Raw genomic sequence first — 23,114 nt, 5'->3', positions numbered from 1 at the left:
AAACATGTAACCTTAACAGAGTTTAAATAATAAAATACAAAAAATTCATTAGACAACAAATAGGGGGCAAACCAATGACTTCCAAAATGTTTAATGCCTTTCCTTAATGGTATTGAAATCGATCAAAGATTCATCGTACATCCTTTCAAAATCTCCATCTCCAAAGGAAAAAAAAACTGAAGATTATGTCGCAATTACCTTAATGTCACTTGCCCCTACAATTCCCATGCTTGTGTTGTTATTGTCTGCATGATTTTTATGAAGTTTATCTGTAGTTGATCTTTTCAGAAGCAGTGTTTTGCTTGTTTCTTCATACCGCAGTGCCGGCTGATCTATTGTGTGTGTCAACATCCCTATCTGGTCTGTTGTTGCCTCAGATACTTGATGAGGTGTCATAAATTTGTACTCAGTTGCAGCTTTCTTGCTTTGTTCAACGAATATGAAACAATTTACTCAGATCAAATAGGGACAATAGAAATCAGGTCAAAACACTGGTTGGAAACTAAAAATATCTTTAAAAGTAGTCATAAAATTAAATGAACAAATAAATAAGGTAATAGAAAAAGACCGCAGAATAAAGTCATCACATGAGATTATAGTTCCTAAACTGATTTTTGACAAGATATTCTTTGAAGGCAAGTAATCTTCAAGATCAACTGACATAAATACCATCTACATCAAACAAAGATTGGAATTAAAACATGTTAATTCAGTTCATGGTCGAAGTTCACCTTGCCAAAAATTAAGGCTCCACATAACCACTACAAATTTATACAGTTTATGAACCCAAAGAGCCTTTTCTCATAGCTATAAGGAAATACAACCAATTTTTATTTTGACAATACATTGTTGCAAGGTAAGCTAACTTGCGAGGCTCCTTAACATAACTAATAGACTCATAATGAAATAGTGGCCTACAAAGAATGTTTTTTGGCAATACATCTAGGTTTTACTCAACCTTGTTCAATCATCAATATTACACTAGATTTTATTAGATCTTGATCAATCATCAATGTTATTTTCTTATGTTTTATTAGACTTTGATCAATCATTAGTGTTATTCTTAATCCATTGTTCAATCATGAGTATTACAATAGAATCTAATTGAGTTATAATAAATCATTAATGTTACACTTGAATCTTATTGCGTCTTCATCAATTATTTGTATTGCATCTACGTCTTATTAGACCTTGATCAATCATTAATACTTACACCTAGGTTTTATTGAGTTTTGATCAATTATTAATATTACATTTGAGCCTTATTAAGCATTGAACAATCATAAGTGTTATATTTAGCTGAGGTGGGCCTTGGTCAATTATATTTGAGTCTTATTAGGCCTTAATTAATTTTTAGTGCTAACTTTAAATTTTATTAGGTCATAATCAATCATCAATTTACAATTGGGTTTTAATGAATTCTAGGACTAGAGTGATATATATTTCATGATGAATTTAGTGGCACGTAGATCCATATTTTTAATTTTTTTTAAGTGGGAGCAGAATAATATTCTAATATTTCTTAGACGAAAATTAATGTAAGCTTTATTAAGATGCATGGTATTAGCTTTGGAAACAATAAATTAAAATTAAAAGGATGGAGAAAGTAAAAATAAATTAGTACATATATTTGTCAATTTATTTTCTCTTCTATATTTACAACTTTTTGCAATCATCATTTTAAAAAAAAATTAACTTATGGGCGAAAAAAACTTTAATATTCTAAGTAAAACTACTTAATATATTCAAAAAACCAAAAATGTGAATCAAGGAAGGTTTAAATTCATATATATATATATACAATAATTTATAGAATTTATTTAAAATTATAGTTAATAATAGAAATTAAAAAATTTCTTATATATATTTATCAATTTATATCCAAGTTTTTATTTATTATATTAATATATATTTAATTTTTTTAAATATATCTTAAAAATATTTTTAATCAATAATAAGAATAAAATAATAAATTTTTAATATATATATATATATATATATATATATATATATATATATATATATATATATATATATATGTAACAACATTAATCATCAAATCTGCGTATGTGTTTAACAATTTAATGGGTAATTTTTTACTAGCTTATTTGTTTAACAATATTTAATGGGTCTGTTGTATTTTTCTAACAAAAAAATGTTAGCGACAGAAAATACAGTAATTCTAATTTTTCTGATGGATGTATATTAGTCGGTAAATTTCCATCACAAAAAAATAGTTTAAAATTTCTTGAAAATCCATCAGAAACAGCCTTCCAAGTATTGACATTTCCACATATCTAAATCCGTCGCTAATCAACTCTTTTCTTGTAGTGCATATAAATTCCAATTAAAGAATCTACTCATTTGGTTAAACAAAATATATAAAGTATTATAAATTTTTGATACTGATCTTATATTCAATACTTATGAATAAAAAAATACTTATAAATTTAACATTGAGCTCATGTAAGAAACAATTTATACAAAATAATGTATATGGTTCCTCTGAGCTTCGAGATTTACAATTACATTTACAATTGAACTTTGATTCAAACCAGCGCCATCGATATTTAAACCCACTATATGCTTCGTGGATTTTTGGTTAATCTGCATGTCTACCAGCTCATAACTGGTTTATTTATATATTCTCCATCAGCTGGTTCATTTTCAGCCTCCTTTTTTTCTTTCTCGCGTTGCCTTAAGAAATATTTCCATCTTCAATGTTCTATTTCTTTATCTACTCGTGCTCTCTGCTATCATCGCAGTTCGCACAGGCCTTTCATTTGGGGTAGGAGTACTTTTCATTATATACGCAGATAAGGGACCAGTGTTAGTTGCTTCTACTGGCTAACATTTATAAACTCACTTTTACATTGATATAGCATTGTTTCTATTTTATTGAAATATTTTTAATACATAAGTGCTAAATAGAACGAAGGATTGTGGTACGAATTTTTTGATGCAACAATTGTTTCAATATAATTGGTTTAAATGTTATGTTAATTATATTAAATACTACACTAAATAACAAGCAACAATTACTACACAATATATCTTGATATCATTTTAAATTTGAGTCTAACACAATTTCAAAAGTTATTATTATAAGATATAGACAATCTTCTTAGGCTAAGAAATGAACAATGTGAAGTTTATAGGATTGAACATCTATAGAGATTCAATTACAACTTGATAAGTCACAAAAATCATTAGGATAGAATTTGATTAGGATTGGACAATGTGAAATTTATAGGATTGAAGATATACAAGAGATTCAATTATGACCTGATCGATGAGTCTAACAACAACTGTCGACATCTATATCATTTCAGAATTTGAATTTAAATCTAATACAAATTTAAAAATTGACTCATGCTGACACCAAGGATTAGACAATGTGTGAAATTTGTGGGACTAAACTATGCAAGTTATCCAAGTATGACTTGATACATCTAATAAGATATACACATTTATATATATATATATATATATATATATATATATATATATATATATAAATTGATGATTGAGATTAAAATTTTAATTTTTCATAAATTTTTTTTTACATCGATTGTATTATCGATGTTTATATAAGTGATATAGAAAGTCAAACTTTTTAAGTCAATTATTAGCTCATCTTAAAAATTAACTTTTAGATCGATTTTTTAAGCAATTAATCTAAAAAGTAACTATTTAAATCAATTAAAAAAATAAACATGATATATTAAAAATTAAAATTAAATTTTTTCTCAGTTTTATATATATATATAAGTGGTACCACAAGTACCAAAATCTATTATAGATAGACATTCTTAATTTTTATGTCAAGGACTGAACATCATGTGAAATTTGCATGACGCGACATTTATGGATGATGTAATTGCAGTCAAAAAAGTCTAAATGACTCAATTAGTCTAAAAACAACACTAGAATTTACTTTAATGTCATTTCATAATTTAAATTTAAACTTAATTCAATTCTAAAATTAGCTCACATTAGCTTTTGAGTGAGACACAGAGGGACTGGCACTTTTGAGTATGAAAGCGAACTGCTAGTTTAGCTAAATTGTTGCAGTTAAAAGATGGTTGTTGCGATCTTTCTACCTAGCTAGCTCTAACGTTTTACCAGACAAAGAATGGTGGAGGTCCCTTATCTTCTAAAACCAAATACAACCTCCCATTTTCTCTACTACTTTTTTGCTTTGGTCAATCCTAGCTACCTCAAAAGAATCCAAATCTCAAACCCTTTTATTGTTTGTACTCTCCCTTTCTCTCTCTTCCTCACGTGTATTAAGGATCACCATGTCTTGTGTAAGAAAAAAGAGTCGATCTCTTATAACACAAGATCATATCTCTTTTTCAAACACACTTGCGTAATTAAGCACCATTTTCGATGCTTTTCTTAGCAGATCATCTAAGTATTCGACCAAAAGAATCAAGCTTATAAATTAGTAGTTCTAATTTTATATTGGGAAATTGATGTCGAGCTCGTAGCTACTTCAAATTGGCGTATGAGTTTGGTGAGTCCAAAATAGACTCTCCCAAAGACCAGAATTTATGGGAGCAAGTTTGCGGCTGAACCATCTCTTCATCAATTACTCATCTTTTTGACATAAAAAATTCTCATCCTAATAATTCTCTAGTTTTTTTATCAGCCAATAAGATTTTTATTAACAACGGGTACAAGAAGTACCTTGCAATTACAAAAGCAGGAGCAACTAAAAAAGTCACTCAAGACAAGGTTTCCACGGTTATTAATTATTTTTAGTCCATGTGAATAAAAATAACCTATAACCATGATACACCTTTTCCAATACAAAAAACCAACATCCTGCACAAAACCTAATAACTCTATGTTACCCACTCTTAAATTTAGAAGCTTTTTTTTTTTTTTTCTATCTTTTGTTTTTCTTTCTTTTCCCCCCTCTAGAATTGTTTATAGGTTATAGGAATGATAGATGCAGTTTTTATTGTTCCTTGCACGAGGGGTCAATTAATAATCATATTAGTAAAAGATGCAAGGATTGTGAAAATCCTTTACAGACGAGGACGGTACTACCTTTTGCTTGACAATAATTATAATTAATGATTCTCTGTATCATCTTTTCCGATCCGTTTCGTGAATACTGTTGACTTGGTTAATGTAAATTGTGAAATACAATTTACTCAAACATTTTATTAAGAGTGCCAAAATACAATAACATGAATAATTATAAAGCCTTTTGAACTTCTGTAAACACCGCGCGTACTCAGTCCTCTATTGGCTCGCGTCAGTATGCTAATTGTAAATATCTTCAACTTGAAACTTGAGTATAGCCTTTTGCGACCAAAGGAGACTTATATCTCTTAATAAAATTGTTGGCTCAATATTTGATCTTGTAGATTAATTTACAACTAATTGAAGATTTTCCTTCACAGAGGAAACACAAAGACCAAGTTTGGTTCAAAGGCCTGGATTTCTTTAGCCATGACATCACGCCATTTAATTGATTTCATGACTTGAGAAAAGGATGAAAGACACTAAGGGGTATATTGAATTATAATTTCAAATGATTTTTAAAAACTTTTTTTATAAAAAAATCTTGTAATATTTAATCAGAATTTTTAAATAATATAAATAAATTTTGTGATATTCAATTAAGACTTTCAAGATTTTTAAAGAAAGGTAATAAAATCGAGTGATATTCAATTATGATTTTTTATAACTTATAAAAAATCTTTTAGTATTAAAAAATATACAAATTTTGATGAATTTCATTATATTAACTTTTTAATATAAAACATCTATTAAGTAATCTCACTTAAACCTTTGAGATTTTACTAGACTTTTTTCTTTTTTTTCTATTGGTTACCTAACTTTTTTTTTTCTCATTACACATAACTTCTTGTATCTTTAATATTCTTCAAGATGTGTGTGACATATATATTTTTTCTATTATTTTGAAATAAAAAATGTCAATTTTTTTACTAACTCTTGTATTTTGAATGTGTTTTTAAAAATTCATAAAATCTTTTTAAATCTTATAAATCTATAAATAAAAGTCTTATAAAGAAATCTGAAAAGTCATAATATTTTTATATAATTTTTAAAATTTATAAGACTTTTTTATATTAAAATAATCTTTTAAAATCCTAATCTAATACACCCCTTAGATTTGATAGGCAAAAGTGGTTTGCCCATGGAAAATTTGTTGAGGATTAAACATGGTTACAAATGAAATCTTTGAGATGACTTGATTAACGATGAACTCCCTAAAGACGAGTAGATGTAGAAGTCATCTCTAGAGGTGAATTATGATTTGGAGGCACATCAAGTAGTAGATGGAAACATTTCTTAAGTGTCATGTTGCGGATTGCATGTGGGAATGATCACACTTGTGCCACTCAAATTATCATTCAAATCAGGTGAAATCTGATTATTGATAGGATTAATATTGTTAAAAGGTTCATCATCATTGATTGGATTGTTTCAATTGATGGATTTTTAGAGCATTTGATTGAGAAAAGCAATCCTTTAAATTTGTTCAGATTTGTGTTGTGCAATTCAACATACAAAATACTTGGACAAATCTTAGGAAAGACAAAATTAAGAATCCAATTTGCAACCAAGTTATTACTGTGTGCCAATTGAGAAATTCTTCTTTTTTTGCTTTGGAGTTGGGAGAGACCCATCAACAAACCTAAGTTTGTTTTTTGCACAAAGTGTCATTATGATAGCACGATTCCATGAACTATAGTTGTCCCCTGTCAACAAGGGTGTAACAAGAATAGTTGAAGGACTATTTGAGTGATGAATTATAGGAATTTTTATCCATGGTTGTGATTGAACTGGGAGAAAGGGGTGTGGATGCCATGGTGGAAAACTTAAGGGGGTGTTTGATTTAGTTGTTTCCTGTTTTCATTTTTTTATTGAAATAGAAAATGGTGATGAAAATGTGTTTTGTTAGATTTTTGAAAATATTTTCAGTAAAAATATTTTTCCAAATGAACCAAAAAATGAAAATAATAAAATCTCGTTTTCAGTTGAAAACAGGAACCTCATTTTGGGTAAAATGAAAACGCGGTGTCAAGGAATATAATTTTAAGCAAATCTAAAAATACATTTCCTTCACATGTTTCTCTGAAAGTAGACAACAAGAAGTCAAATCAAATATGTTTTCAGAATTCTAATTTTTTGAAAATGAAAATAGTTTTCAATAGATAAAAATAGAAAATAAAAATAAAAAATAAAAATGCAAACCAAACACACCCTAAGATTCTCTCATACCATGTAAGAATAAAGGAGAGAAGAATTGATGTGTGAACTTCATTGTCTATTCATTGATTTGCTATGTACATATAGACTGATTTACAAGATTCAAAAAGCTGAAAACTAGCATATCTAAGATTATATGCTAATCTATCCATTACAAAAATTAAAAAGTAATAATAATCTTAAAAACTAAAAAATCTGTAAAATTCAAAAACTACAATAATCTTAAAAACTAATAGATCTATAAAATTTAAAAACTAACAAGTTTATCAATAATTCTAAATTAAAATAACAGATTTGTAGATCCAAATCTAAAAATTACTAACAATTCAAATTTAAAACTTGAACTCCTTAATATGTTTCCAACGTATTTGTAACAGTTTTTTTTAACTATTGTCTAAAAATATTGGTTGAATAATAAACAGTGATTTTTTTTATATTAATAATATAACCAAAAAATCATTTACTAATAGAAAAATGTTAGTGCTAAGATTTATAACCTCTATCCAATACTAATATTTGATGTAATAATATGAATTGGATTTCTGTACATTGAAGAATTATTTATTATAATAATATTATACTATCAATTAATATAAATTGGTCACTATATATATATCATTTAATTTAATTTTTGTTATTATTCAACTTTAATATTTTCTATTAGTGTTTCCTAGGTACGTTGAATTTTACTATTGCGAGTACATAGCTATTAAACTTCCTTTTTTCAATCCTTTGCATTAATTTGATACATAATTTAATATTTTTAATTATTTTAAAATAAATATTTAATAATTTTTTGTATGGTAATTAATTTACTTTTAAACATTTTTAGTTTTTATTTCATCTACATTGTCATTTGTGATTACCAGTGTCCTTGATATAGGATAACCTTTTGGTAATGAAGCGGATTAAATTTTCTCCACTGAAAAGGTATGCAAAAGCTTCAACATGATATATAGCGACATCTGTTCTGCTGCTACGAGAAAAAAATTCAGATGCTTCATCACTCTAGGTAACCATAATGTGTTATATTAATATATTAATAAACCACAAAGCAAATTCTTCCTGCAAGTGCTCGGTAGCAAACCGCTCCCTATTTTCATCCCACAGTAATTGTCGAGAATTTTTTGTTACTGAGCACAAGCGCATGCATGCACTGAAATCTGCTACACTTTTACTACTAGTCTTTAAGAAAGCTATATATATGTTACATATGATGATGATGATGATGATGATGATCATGCATGAGCAACATCATCTTCATCATCAGAACCTGTAACACATTCCTTCTCATCCTCGACGAAGCCTTCAAGAGAAGGATGTGGAGAGTGACCTTTTCCAAAGGATCTAATATGATCTTTAAGGGACCTTTTGTGCTTAAAATCTGAACCACAAGTGCAGTACCACAACTTTCCACAGTTCTTCTCGTGAGTCCTCCAATCCCCTTTAACTGCAAAGGATTTCGAACACTTTCGGCACATAAATGGTTTTGCACCGTGCTTTCTTTTGTAGTGGGTTTGGAGGGTTCTGAAATCCTTCAAGGGCTTTGCTCTTGGGTGATTGATGTTGTTCTTGCAACCCTGGGCACAACAGTAACATGGTAGCCTTAGCATTGCAGCTGGTTGTGTTCCTTTAAGTGACTCTGGTCCTTTCCTAAATTCGGATCCGTGCCCCCACATATGCATCTGCAAATTGTTATAATATCTTTATGGCATGCTATTAGATTTTTCAACTTACAAGATAGAATAATGCTCAATTACATGTTATGGAAACTAGTTGAGACTATGATAAACCTGAATTTTATGGTAATTTCATAATTTTTTCTAATAAAATTTAGTTATTTATAAAATTAATAAATATTTTATACCTATGGTAACTTAAGAAAATATTTTTTTAATATTAGAGGTGTATGAGTGAAAAGAAATAAAAGAAAAAATAATAGATACATCCGAAAAAAAAAACAATAAATGATGTGATAGAAAATATAAAAAATGGGATTAAAGTAGAATAATGAAAGAGAAAGTGAATATGATTAATGAAAAAAGAGAAAGTGAATATATATAAATATTTCACAAAGATTGGAGTACGTTTCTTTTTTCTTAGACTTCTTCATTGTAATATATATCAAGTGTACTGGAGACTGAAATTGGCATATCTTGTAAGCATTTTAAGTTTTTACATCATTAATAAAAATTTATTTTGCTAATATAAAAAAATCCAAACAAATTTCATTCAAAGAGTACAAGACTACTCTAACCGGCCCATATACACAAATTTGTTTTAACGCGATCATTTGTAAATGATCCCAAACTTGCTTCAAATTAATCCTTAATCAAGCCTGCTTGTATTCTTTCCTGCCTTTTTGATTAAAAACTAAACATTTACTTAAATAAAAAAACTAAAAATCAAAAAAGAAAATATTAATACTTTCTAATCACATATGTTGCTTTTTAATTTGAAAAGACAAAAAACGGAGAGCAAATGATTTACATCCACTTATAACCAACCAATGTTGGCCTTTATTCAGACCAGCACTGGCCACTGTCTTTAATTAATTGTTAATCTAACTCATTTTTATAATTAAAGGAATAAAAAGGAAACGAGATAAAGTGATTTTTAGTAATCTAATTGATAACTATATATAATGCTTCTTAAGATCGAGTGGGAGATTTGTGTGCCTTCTCTCTCGTAAATGATGATATTGATTTTTTTTCTTTTGTTTTCTTTTTAACAAAGGCGTGATTTATATACAGAAGAATTTGCTAAGGTAAAGCTTGTGCTATACTGCATGCATGCCTCAAACACCGACGATTAGTTCCTATGGTAATTGTATTCTGATGAGTTTTCAACCCAAAAGGACAAACACACATGGAAAGAAAAAAAGAAAAAAGAAAATAAAAGCATGAAGATATGGAAGTGCAATTTCCCTTTGAAAGCCTATTATGGTATAAAAGGAGCCTTTTTTGCTAAAAGTTGAAGGGGGTGGTGATAGCGGGGCTGCAGGCCATTGCTCAAATTTCTTAAAAGTGAAAAAAGAAAAAGAAAAAGAAAAAGAAAAAGACAGTCATTAAGAGTCATGTTTATATACCCTTTAAAGTTCATTTAAATGATTGTTTTCTTCTTGATGATTATCTTCTTCAACATCATCATGTAAACAGCTAGTTCAGGTTGGCTTGGATAAAGAGGGAATTCAAATTCTCAGTAGATCGATCGATGCGCACTAGGAATCAGTGCAAATTCCCTTAATTTAATTTGGACTCAGATATATATATATATATATATATATATATATATATATATATATTAGTCATCTCAGTTACAAAATATATATATAGATTATAGAGGATTATACTATCAAATTCATAACAAGAGTTCAGATTTCATGATTTGGAATTACGTAAAAAAAAGAATTGAAATGAAGTGACAATATATGAAAGAAACACGTACACTTATGTACTCATTTATACATACCAATTCTGAACTAGATATCATAGAATATAGTTGCGTGAATTATGTGACATAACTACTAATTGATAACAATGAAATTAATTTGTTTTGAAAACCTTCCTCAGAATAGTGATTGTGAAGAAAATTAAACTGATATCTACACAACTTTTAATTTTTGTTATTATTATATTGTAAATCTGAAACTGTAAAACGTTCAAAGGAGCTATACTTACAAATAATAAAAAAAACTAAGATTATTCCATTAATTTCCAGACTTACTGTTGAACTGGTGTTAGATTCTATTTTGTTAATAGTACTTATTTAACGATGAAATTGAAGTGTAAGCTATCTGCAGATAGGTTATGCTTATATTTGAAAAACATGCACAATTGTCTTTTCAAACAATAATGAGATGCTTAATTCTCAGTTCCCACTGGCATAGTTGGTAGGTGAAAATAAGTTAACTAATTAATTTATGAGCAAACAGTTAATTAATAGAAAATCTTTTGGTTTGTTTTTTGCACTAGAAGTTGAGAATTACCAATTGCTAACCTGCATATTGTTATATCTATTGAAGCTCTTGCTGCATATGGAGCAAGCAAACTGCATCGGTCCAACAAGGATCTGTGCAGGAGTTGGAATCCAAAATCTTCTCTCCTGGTTGAAAGAGCAATTGCCCTGGAAGCTTTTCTTCAAGGGTTCTTCTTCTTCCTTAACATGGAAAAGCTTTTTTTCATCAGCATCATGATCATCATCAGGTTCATGGCCTCTCGTGTTAGGCAATCCAATGTGCAAAGCCACCGTCACCTGTTCCACCTTCTTCTCTTCTTTTACTTCTAAACCTTCCTTTTGCACTCCAATATGTTGATCTTCCTTAAAGGGCAAAAACTGGATCGTTTGATCTTGTACAAGTTGTTCATGCTGAATCAAGGAATAAGAAGGAGGTGATGATGAAATTGAACTAGTTTGAGAGGAAGATGATGATGGTTTGAGCCACTCAATAAAAGTTGGGGTTTGAAGACATAGATTCTTGTTTTCTACATTATTGCACTCCCTAAAACTCATGTTCTTTTAGAGAGAGTCCCTGGATTTGTGAAATTCTCTGGCCTATTATCCAGACTTTATGAGAGAAAAGCCTGCACTTATTGATTAATGAATGAAATCAAGCTTTCTTTTCTTTTGCCTTTGAGGAGTTCTTTTTTTCCTCCTTTTTTACCCTTAACTTTTTCTCTTTCTCCTCTGTTGGCCTTTGTTTGTTTCTTTTTGGTGAGAGAAAAAGGGAGACTAATTGGAATGGTGGGGATGGAAAATGACATGAAAAACAGGAATCGCCAATTTTGTAGAAAAGAATCCTAGAACAGTACTATGAACTCTCTGAGCTAAAACTACTACTTGGTAATTGGTATAATATGTGTGAAGCGAATCAATGAGTTGATCCTTTTATATTCTCTTTCTAACATATAATGGAATTAGACCCACATGCCCACATTTTCTTACACATTGACCTTAAACAAATGATTTCAAATAAGAGGATAAAAACATATATAGACGCGTTAGATCAATATACCTAAACGGAGAAAAAGTATAAGAAATGACGAACCAATTACATGTAACGAGGACCTAGACAGTATGTTATCTAGTGTTTTATAATATATGTGCCATGTAAACCAACAAACAACAACAATATATGTGCCATGTTGGTTAAGATTCATACATCAATAATTAAAAGGGAATAGTTCAGGCTTAATTGTTGGTGGTATTGGTGATGGCTGCTGCAATTACGTGTATATACTAAATAACTATGAAGAAGTTTATTAAAAAAAAACTGAGGAAGATATTCCATCCAAACAATTTCTTATTAATCATATTTATCTCATCATTCTTAATTTATTCAAGAACATGGAGAATAAGAATGCCCGGTCAGGAAGCTTATTTTCAATGCTTCAACTATTCAAGAGAAATAAGTTCCTCTTAAAAACTCAACTGTTGTTGATTATAAATTTGAAATAGAGAATAATCTTGACAAGTTTTATCTTCATTATCGGAAGTTCCAATCATAAACTTCATCTGATCTCCACTTTCAATTCAAAAATTAATCTCGTAAATATTATAATGATCGATAAATAAATAAAATCTTTAAATCCCAGTATTATTTTTTTAATGGAAAAAAATGTGTATACAAGAAACTAGGACACTACAATTGCTTTATAACATGCTTTAACACCTCAGTCAACAAACACTTACATGGTTTAATTGATCACACATGATTATTGTGAGCTGTTTGTCTAAAATATAATTAAGACTACCCATTGATCCCGAGATTCACTAACTCATTTAGGCTTGATGTTAATTTTCGTAAGTTCAATTATTTTTTTATAAAAAAAAAATCAGATTCAGTGTGTTTTAAGAATTAGCTTAAGTTGCATTTTGCATCATTCAACTGTTGGTTCAATATCAAAACCCTTGAATTTTTATAAGTACCATAAAAACTCTCGATAAATATACCCTTATATTTAATACTTAAGCTTGTGTTAAACAAATCTTATCCGAAAAAGTAGATATTACAAGCAGATCTTTCTTAGACAAATTCTCACATTAGCTATTTAAGAATTAATCGTATAAAGTATACTGCCAAATTAATAAGCAGTACATGGGAATTGACCTAAGCAGAACGGATCAGTATAGCCCTCACCGACAAGATATATACTGTCATCAGTTCTTTCTTAGACGACCAATGTTTTCACAGGCTTTCGTAGCAGTTACCATCATTCTTTGACTTTTACTTATTTACGATATATATATATATATAATCTATGACTACGCGCGCATGCATTGTCCTCTTTTTTCTTTTTCTTTTTAATTAGAAAGTGTGAGATTGATGGACTTAGGTTTTCCCCAGTTGAGATCAGATAATTACTCGAAGATTTAACCCTAAAATACAGTTCATTCTTTAAAAGATTGTCAGCTCAACGATTTTGCGAATAACAGTATATAACAAATTCAACAGCACATATATAAAGCGGTAATAACACCACTGAGATGTATGTGAACATTCTAGGTCATAATTTATTATATTGTATCAATATTTTTCAAGTGGTCTATCACCACCGCTCGCTTCTGTCGTGATTGACTATTTTCAACTGAAAATTTGACACCCTTTGGTCAATTCTTGTTCATAACATATCTGCATGTTTGATAGTGAACAGGTCCAAATCTATCTTGAAGTAGTACATTCACGTACCAAAGTATAGGTTACAACAATTTAATAAGTATATATGTATTGTAGCTCTAGGTGGAAAATTCAATGAATCATTCACTGAATAATCCTTCAAATTAGGTATAATCAATCACAAGTATTAATTTGCATCAATCAAAATCTCGCTGGTTTGTCTTCTATATATGTATGTTTGTATTATTGTCCCACGAGAGATGATTTCGATGTACATAATGTGTCCTTTGCTCAAGATCAATCGTTTAAAGCTGTTTTTATTAATTGACAGTGCAACTGCTAGCCACTGATTAGCGGCCATAAATCAATTGGTGGTCATATCTAATTGTCCTATACACTCAAATGTTGAAAGAAATCTACAGTTGCTAAGTTAATTAATGTGAGGATTTTGACAATTGAAAGGTACGTAGTGTTCGATTTGTACACATACTACTACTAGCCACGGTAGTAGGTTACCTTGAGACCCCTTTTTCTTTTTGGCTACATGTCCCAGTGATACTCTCCCGTGACCATACTTTCTCATTCCCATGCCACCTTAAAAAATTTAGTCAGTCTTTGGTGAAGTTAAAAGTTACTTAATAATTAAGGTAAGGTTAAAAAAAATTCATAATTTTTTGAGCTTTTTACGTTTGATAATTTTTTTTTTGAAAAATGTTTTATATATTACTTAAATTTTATGTAGTGCATGTGCATGGCTCTTATTTTTATGATAAGTTGAAAAAATAAACGTCCAAATGAATATGTATACTTAGTGTCCACCCAAACATGTGGTTGATTAAGTGTTAAAAAATCCATTGGATTTCATTTCTCAAAGAGTACATGTAGTTATGTGCTTGAATGTTTCTTAAGTTTATTATCTAGTCAACTATAATTATGACTATATTTATATCTTATCCCGTCTAAAATAATGTGATCGGGCTATTTCATGTGATTGTTTTAGCTTAATTTTTTTAATAAACCAAATGGACATGTATTAAACGCTGGTAGAGGTATAAGAAATACCCTACAGCTCAAAAACAGAAAGTGTACATACAGTTAGTTAGTATTCCAGTTATATATGCTATTTTGTGAGATACAACTCCAAAATATTACATAAGCAGCTCCATCAAGCTCCACCAACAAAATAAATATCCCACAACCAACATATATTTCAACTTAATTAGTTGGTAATATTACGTTTATGTCTCAGACATATCCAATTGCATTAAATAGACTTAAATAGTTTTGTTATCATATATATATATATATATATATATATATATATATATATATATATATATTACTATTATCCGGTTCAACTATGAATATCTATTGTTAAAGATATTTGTGGAATTTGTAAATAAAATAAAAAAGAAGCAGAATTACTATAATTCATAAAACTAGATTTTTTAAAATTTTATTTTATTTTGATTCTTTTTTTAAGAAGAAGAAAAAAATTTAAAAATAAACGGATCAACTATTAACTTAATTAGTTTATTTAGGGTTAAAACATAAAACTGTACAACGGTAGTGGAGGACAAACTCCTGCACATGATGATATATTAAATCTTTGTCTTATTTCGTTTTCTAAATAAAGACTATTGTAGCTCTTGCATGATATCTTGTAATAATTAAAAATTATTACTTGATAACTAAATTGATATCGTCAATCTTTTAGAAATTAATTAGCATTTCTAAAATTCTTTTAGATACTAATCATAAATATTCACAAAATTACTAATTAATCATAAATTAATTAAGGATATATTCGGCGTCCGTTTCTATTATCATTGGGTGTATGGAAGATAAAGTTAATTAAATATATCTCAATTCTCATCCATTTTTGCTTCATCTCCAAAGACTACCTTATCGCATCTCTTTTAGAATTTGCCCCTTATTGTTTAAAAAAATATATTCTTGCACAATATATAATATAATTAATAAGTGATTTTACTATAACTTAGTTTATGTTAAAAAAAATAGCTTTTCCCGTAGCAAAGAATGATAATAGGAGGAGATTTGATTGATGAAAGACAGCTAACGCAGGTATGCATGAACCGCACAGCAGTGTTATTTCGATTTCATTTACCTAACTCTTCCACTAAAGCATAAAATTTTTTAACAGGCAAACCTGTAAAATATATAATGAAAAAAATAAAAAGGTTATAGGCCTTTTTATTTTTACTGTTTATCACATAATTTTTTTAAAAAAAATTATCAACTTTTTTTTAAAAGAATGACAATTTATTGATACGTTCAACAAAACACATTAATAACTATATCATTATTACGAAAAATTTGTTTGAATAAACTTATTAATAATGTTTTATGTCATTGTTTTTTAAACGAATTAGTTGTTAAAAAATCTTAAAACTCTTCTTTTAATCGGTTTTTAACAACTAATTTTGATAAACCTTCCCCATCTATAATATTTATGCAGTAAAATGATTTGAATTCTTTTATTTTCGATTAAACTTGATTTTAATCCAAAAACTTCAGTTTTGATTAATTTGGATTTCTCAACTTTATAAATAATAGTGATTTTTTCCCTCTTCACCATAAAAATTAATCGTTTGCTATGAAAGAAAAAAATCATTATTTTTCTAAAATTCAGAAGTAAAAAAACTAAAAATATATTTTATTCTTATTAATTTCCTTCTATATAATAGACTCACTGTCATGCTTTTTCTCCACATAACTAACTCACTATTCCTTACCCATCTAGATGATTCTAAGAGACTCTGGACAATTAGTTTAAAGGCTTCCCCATACGGATTAGTAACCTATGAAAATGATGATTTTTGGTGACCAAGAGCAGTTCTTCGTGTTAGGAAACTGTAGGAGAAAATCTCATGTCAAAAGGATTCCCGGTTTAGAAGTTATGCATCAAGGTGGTTATGAAAACACAAATTTGACGATTCAGTTCAAGGGGTATAACTGAGCTACAATGGCCTTACTGACTTGACTTTGTGAGTAATAACCCTTAATGCGAGGAAACGATAGGAAAAATCCTACATTAATTAATTTGATTCCCGATTTAGAAGTCATGTGCCTAGGTCAATTGTGTGATGATAATGAAGAACTCTTTTTGTTGATAATGTAGAACTTCATTGACCCAATAAGTTGTTATCAATCTTGGTAATGTGTTGATCTACACCTTATTTTGTTTAGTAGTGACCAAATATTGGAATAGTGCCACAATATTTTCTGTTTTTTTTTTTCTGACCTATTTAATTACTTGGTCTTGTCATCTCACTTTCAAATTTTTTAAGAAGAAAACAATTTGGTTTATGACGCTTGTTTTTTTTTTTTAATTGGTAGGAATCCAATATATAAGTATGAGGAGATTTATAACAACTCTTCAATCAATTTAGCTTGTTTTTAATACATTACAATTTAAAATGAGTAAATCTTATTCAATTGTATTCATATACATGATTCATGGTCTTTCTGGGGCCGAAATTATTGAATTGTGTGTCTATCAATCTATATGCATATTCTAGTGATCCAAGAAGAAGCTTCCCAAAAAAGAAGCACTTTTGCAGCATGAGTAGCTGTCTCTTTCTTGTTAAGCTCCTTCAGTTTAAGGAATGTTTAGCAAAACCTGATGGTATAAAGACCAACCGATCTCAATTGGTTGATTCAAAAAAGTTGTGCGTAATTGAAGGACTCGGTCTTGGTGGAGCTGATGGACGGAGACGGAATAGACAAACTAATGTTTAATTTGTGTAGTATGGACTAATATATATTATAATAACGATGATAAAAATTCAATATTGGTATGTTATAACTTCTTCCTGTAATGATTAAGTCCATGATCTATTTTCAATATACTCCATCAAAGTCCAGAAAGAATGGGATTAAACAAATTCATGGAGTTAAAATTAGCTTGGTTTGGATTGACTAATTAAAACTGCCCCCAAAGTCCTGCCATAAGTGCTTCCCCGCGTTGAATCTGTAAAAAGCGAGTTCAATTTCCGTAGTCGTTTTCTTTCTTTTCTTCTATATCCTGGGCTGGAGGAAGAACATTAGAGTCTTACCCCGAGTTTAATTCATAATTTTATAAGATTTTTTAAATGTGTGATATTATAAAAAAGTTCATACTATATACCAATATGTCATTAGCAATGCACTCTAGCTAGGGAGAGCAAAAAGAAAGTTGTAAACAAATAGTACTAGCTAGCACAACTATTAACTATATATGTCTTAATACAACTAAATAAAGTATAAATGGATATAATTTCTAGTATTTATTTATACATACGTGATTACTTTAATCTGCAGTTTATTTTTAAGTACACTGAAAAAATATCATAATTTGTACCTAAAGATGTGTTATTTGATTCCTAATCCTCAAATATTATATAATTACCCGAGTAGAATAACTTTTCTTATATTATGTTAATCCAATCGCAAACTGTGTAACATTTTCTCGTTTATCCTAGGATCATTTAATATTTTTAAAATTATGGGTGAAAGTTGAAGTTTTGGAAGTTAGTGGAAGTTAACGCCATAATTTCACGTCAAGGTGGGTAGGTCAGGGCTAAAATTAATTAATGTTCCTTCTAACACGAGGATTCTAGAATGCCAATAAATAAATATATCAAATGTTTTTTTATTAAAAATTATGGTGGAGTGCATTGACAATATTAAGTACATGCTTAGTTCAACTTAAATTTGAAAAAAAGAAATACTTTTTTTTTAAAAAAATAAAAAAGTAAAAGTAAAGAATTATTTTAATATAAATTAAACTAAACATCTACTTGCTTAAATTTTTAAAAATTAACTATTCGCATTGACATATAGGCTATAACACATTTTAAAATTACAAAATAGAGGATCTAACTTAATTATATTCAACTGTCGATCATCTCATATCAATGAATATTGAATTTAGTGAAATGAACTAGTATCTCACATGAACTAAAGTTTGAATTTTCGTTAGGAAAAATAAAAGAAATATTTATATTTAAGATTTGATCGTGTATCAAACATGATTATTTTAAAATGAGAATATCTGTGTGAATCCATAAAAAATTATCGACCATCTTAATCAAAGCTAGAAGTTTCTCCACACAATTAGTGGATAGTGGATACTCATTTGACCTTGACCTCTTCTTTTCATCGTAACTTGTAGTTTGAGATGAATAATTTTCAATGGAGAAGACCCTGACCATTGGAGCTTTAAGGGTTCAATTGAGTCGTCTAGGCTATTTTATAGGAACTCCACTAAATATGGTTTCCACATTCTAGTCACTTTTCCAACGAGGCCCAAGACTTGCAAATTCATCATCATTAGTGTGAATCCGTCAAATAAAAGCGAAATTGGGAATAAAAAAAACAGAAGTGCTTTCAATTCTCCAGTATTTAGTGATCTAGTCCTTTAAATTATATTTAGATTGAGAAACTTAAAATTTAGAGAATTTAAAATATTGGAAAATTAAATTGTATCAGTTCAATTCCTTTCATTTACATCATTACTTGTTTGGATATTTATTTTAGAAATTATATTCGTAAAGACATTATTAGCATTTTCATCTCTACCATTGTATTATATTCCAAGCTATCAATTTCTTATCCAATTGTAAAAGTAAAGCAAAGTCATGGTCAGTAATAGATAAAAGGAAATTCCTATGAGAAATTTCATTAAATATGACCTTAGAAAATTTCCATGAACAAGGTAGTCCCTGCCATGGAATTCTATCTAGGTCATTAGTCATTATGAAAGTTAAGTTTCATGCATTTTTTTTTGCCAGAATAGAGACCAGAAAAAGAAGCTAGAACTATGTTGATAAGTGATGATGATGCAATGAAACTCAAATGTATTAGCAACATTCAAAATTTTCCATTGAACTAAACAACATAAATCAATACCATTGTTTCATTGAATGAGAAAAGAGAAAATAGTGAAGTTATCTAGGTGAATAATCCATGATCAACGTAATTATGAATGAAATCTATGGGGAGATTAGAGTTATCGTAGATGAGAGTGAAGGATCTATCCTGTTAATTAGAATTCTAGGGTCTCTGTTCTTACCGTAAAATTCTTAATTTAAATTTCTTTAGAATTTGCAAAATGTTGTGTTAAATATCCAAACAAAACATTTTATATTAAATAATTTTAAATCCTTAAAGCATGCATTTCCTCTATAAAATCATTTATCCAAACAAACTTAGATTCAAAGGAGCGTATACATTTTCAAGTGAAGTATTGATTTAATTAATGTGTATTATGAATCTTATAAAGTTCTGTTCTTCTTGTTCGAACAAAATTCGCAGTTTGGTCTGGAGGCCTATTTGATAATAAAGTGCTACCAAATTGGGCTGGACTGACACTATGCTGAAAATGGGCTTTAATAGTAGTTTAAAGTCCTTTATGATAAATATACTTAATATACGTATTTTCTAATGGTCTCCCCCGGTCTTATAAATAAATAAACATTAAATTCAAGGGATTGCTTGAACTTAAATCTAAGACAAATGATATTCTCTTACTTTAAATTTTTATGTAAAAAAAATAAATGTAGAGATGATTTAATTTTTCTTTTTCTATTATTTATTTCTTTTTTAGTCCAAAAATTAAACTTCACCTACTTTGTACTCATTTTTCTCTTCCCACTTTTTTTCATTCTACTTCTTTCCTTTGCATTTCTTCACACCTCCACGAGTATCGTCATGGTCTTAGCATTGAGGAAAGACATTTCAAACATTCAGGTAATTCAAACCGCAGAACTTAGGAAGATTGTGGGAAGATGAGGAGAGAAATGAGAGAAAAGTTTTAAAATTTGATACGTTTCTCGCACTTTTAGGCTATTTTAATTTAAATTTTTTTATCTCAGTTTTTTTTTTCTCTCTCTCCACCAAACAGTACCTTAGTAATTGATCTGCATTATGTATTCCAGTTCTTAACTAGGAAGACACATACCCACTCGATTAAATGCGAGGTGAGAACCATTTCTTTCATTTCATCGATCAAGGATATGGTTTAGCCAATACCAAGACATCCAAAACCTCCCATTTCAGCTCCTACTCAGCGCGGATAATTGATACAATATGAGAAATTAGTACATGGACGTATATATTTGTCTATAGATATGTTGCCTAGTGAAACGACTAAATAACGTATGTAGGTGAGGAATAATATTCACTCCATGAGCTAATTAACTTTTGGGATAGACTATTTACACCCAAATTTAAATTTTAATAACGACAATGATAATTAAAATGAACATATTTGTGTTAGTGTCAGTGTCATTAAACTACACACATGCATATATAACAACAATAATTTCTTATTTTATTAAATGAGATGAGCTACATAAATCATATAATATTATTCTTTTTATTCATAAAAATCAAATATAAGGATAGTTTTTTTTTATAACAATTTATGTATTTATTCAATTAATTGAGCTAGATGATCTTAAGTTTTTTTTTATATAACAACTCATGTATTTATTCAATTAATCGAGGTAGATGATTTTTTATTATATGAAATCATTTTTCTCCATTAAAAACTAAATTTTTGGAAAAGTTACACACATACAAAACAACAAATTTAGAGAGTTAAAAGGTGAACATAAACAGAGAAATTTAGGGAGCTATATAGCAAATTTATCCATAGTGTCCATTTTAATTGTTTCTCTGGCACTACTATATATGATAACACGGAGTCTGGTATGGAAACGTGGATAGTTTGGAAAACGAACAACAAATCTACTTTTCAGAGTGGAGGCTCAAAAAGAAATGACACATGACAGGAGCAATATAAAAGAATGTACAGTACAGGGGCGAGCAAAAAAGCTTGAGCTAAATTAAGACCATTTTTATAGTTTTATTTATTTAATATCCCTCCCTCCCCCCAATCATAAAAAAAATTATATACCAATGTATCCTACTTCACAGAGAAACTACATGTTGAATCCCAAAAAAATTATATACCAATCTATCCTACGTACTCCACATATTATTTCCCTAATGCTTGGTTTGATTTAGGGAAAAAAAAAAGTAAAAAGAAAAAAAGAAAAAGTGAAATGATTTTTAAGATTTTTGATAAAAGAGAAAATAAAAGGAAAGAAAGTAAAATTTTTCTGTTTTCTTATTTGATTATGTAGAAAGAATAAGAAAATTAAAAATGTTTAATTTTTTATAAATAAGAATAATATAAATTTTCTAATAATATATAATTAATCAATTAATTTAATAGTTTTTCATTATGTATGTTCATTAAGCTTAATTAAAAAGATAATAATATTCACATTTGTAATTTAAAATGTTTAATAGTTTTTTCATTATTTTTTGAGGATTTAATATTTTAATTTTTTATTTAAGTGATTTATTTTTAAGAAATTATATTATTATTTTTAAATTAAAATAAGATAGATTTAATATTAAATAAAAAATTAAATTCGCACAATGGTATACTTTGAGAGATCAAATGTGCAATTAACAAATACGACAATAATATATTTAAAATATTTTTTATTCTATATGATAAATAAGTCAAAGGACTTAATTAGTGAATTTAATGGTAATTGAGTAGGAAAAGGGTAAGATTTTAATCTGACCTTGAACATTTTTATCATTTATTATTTTAAGTGTATTTTGCCCATCAATTTTCAAAATTTCATGCATTCTATCTCTTAATATCCATATTAAGTACCATGTGTCCATGGGTATATTGTTAACGTCAATATTAGAGTGTCACGTTAACTGCTAACATTATCATATCATTAGTCAACTAAAGATAATGAATGTTAACCTAATGGAAGAACAAAATTCATGAAATTTTAAAACTACAAGGCAACATGCCCCTGCCTGTTGAGAAAAAAATTATTGTGACAAAATTTGCAAAATCATAAAGTAAAAGCAAGAGGACAAAATATATAACTAAGCCTAATATTTCAACCGTATAAAGATCTCTAGCACTGTGGCATGTGCATATATAGTTGCACACTCGAACATGTTCTTATTGCTTGATTCTGATGCAACCGGTACTGCTTCCTGCAGATCGAAGTCCTATTCTAACTGAAAAACCAAAAATACGAACTTTGACAACGCCTTGGAAGTTCAGTACATTTGAGATCATATGAATGACGAAAACAAAATCTGGCATTGTTTTTTCTTTTTTTTTTTCTTTTAAGGAGGATTTGCATGGGAGTGTTTACGTAAGGACGCTGATATCAGTGTCAATATGATCGATAAT

The 23,114-nt window shown here is 28.6% G+C and overlaps 1 protein-coding gene across 1 annotated transcript; it reads right to left on the bottom strand.

Annotated features, from left to right (window-relative positions):
* Positions 1-8,261: 8,261 nt before the first annotated feature.
* On the bottom strand, positions 8,262-12,094 carry LOC114375053 (zinc finger protein WIP3-like). The gene is made up of 2 exons (XM_028332799.1): positions 11,254-12,094; positions 8,262-8,939 (listed from the first exon to the last, which is right to left on the bottom strand). Exons 1-2 carry the CDS (start codon positions 11,764-11,766, stop codon positions 8,493-8,495), a joined length of 960 nt encoding a protein of 319 aa, XP_028188600.1. The 5' UTR covers positions 11,767-12,094; the 3' UTR covers positions 8,262-8,492.
* Positions 12,095-23,114: the final 11,020 nt, after the last annotated feature.

This window comes from Glycine soja, chromosome 11 (assembly GCF_004193775.1).
Source record: "Glycine soja cultivar W05 chromosome 11, ASM419377v2, whole genome shotgun sequence".
Lineage (NCBI taxonomy): Eukaryota > Viridiplantae > Streptophyta > Magnoliopsida > Fabales > Fabaceae > Glycine > Glycine soja.
The sequence above is the reverse complement of the archived record's forward strand: the minus strand, read 5'-3'. Positions and strand labels throughout refer to the sequence as shown.

Excerpts from the sequence above, each read along its gene's own strand:
- LOC114375053 (XM_028332799.1), bottom strand. The coding sequence starts at position 11,766 with ATGAGTTTTAGGGAGTGCAATAATGTAGAAAACAAGAATCTATGTCTT. Across the intron at positions 8,940-11,253 it reads ATAGATATAACAATATGCAG|ATGCATATGTGGGGGCACGG; the intron begins GTTAGCAATTGG and ends AACAATTTGCAG.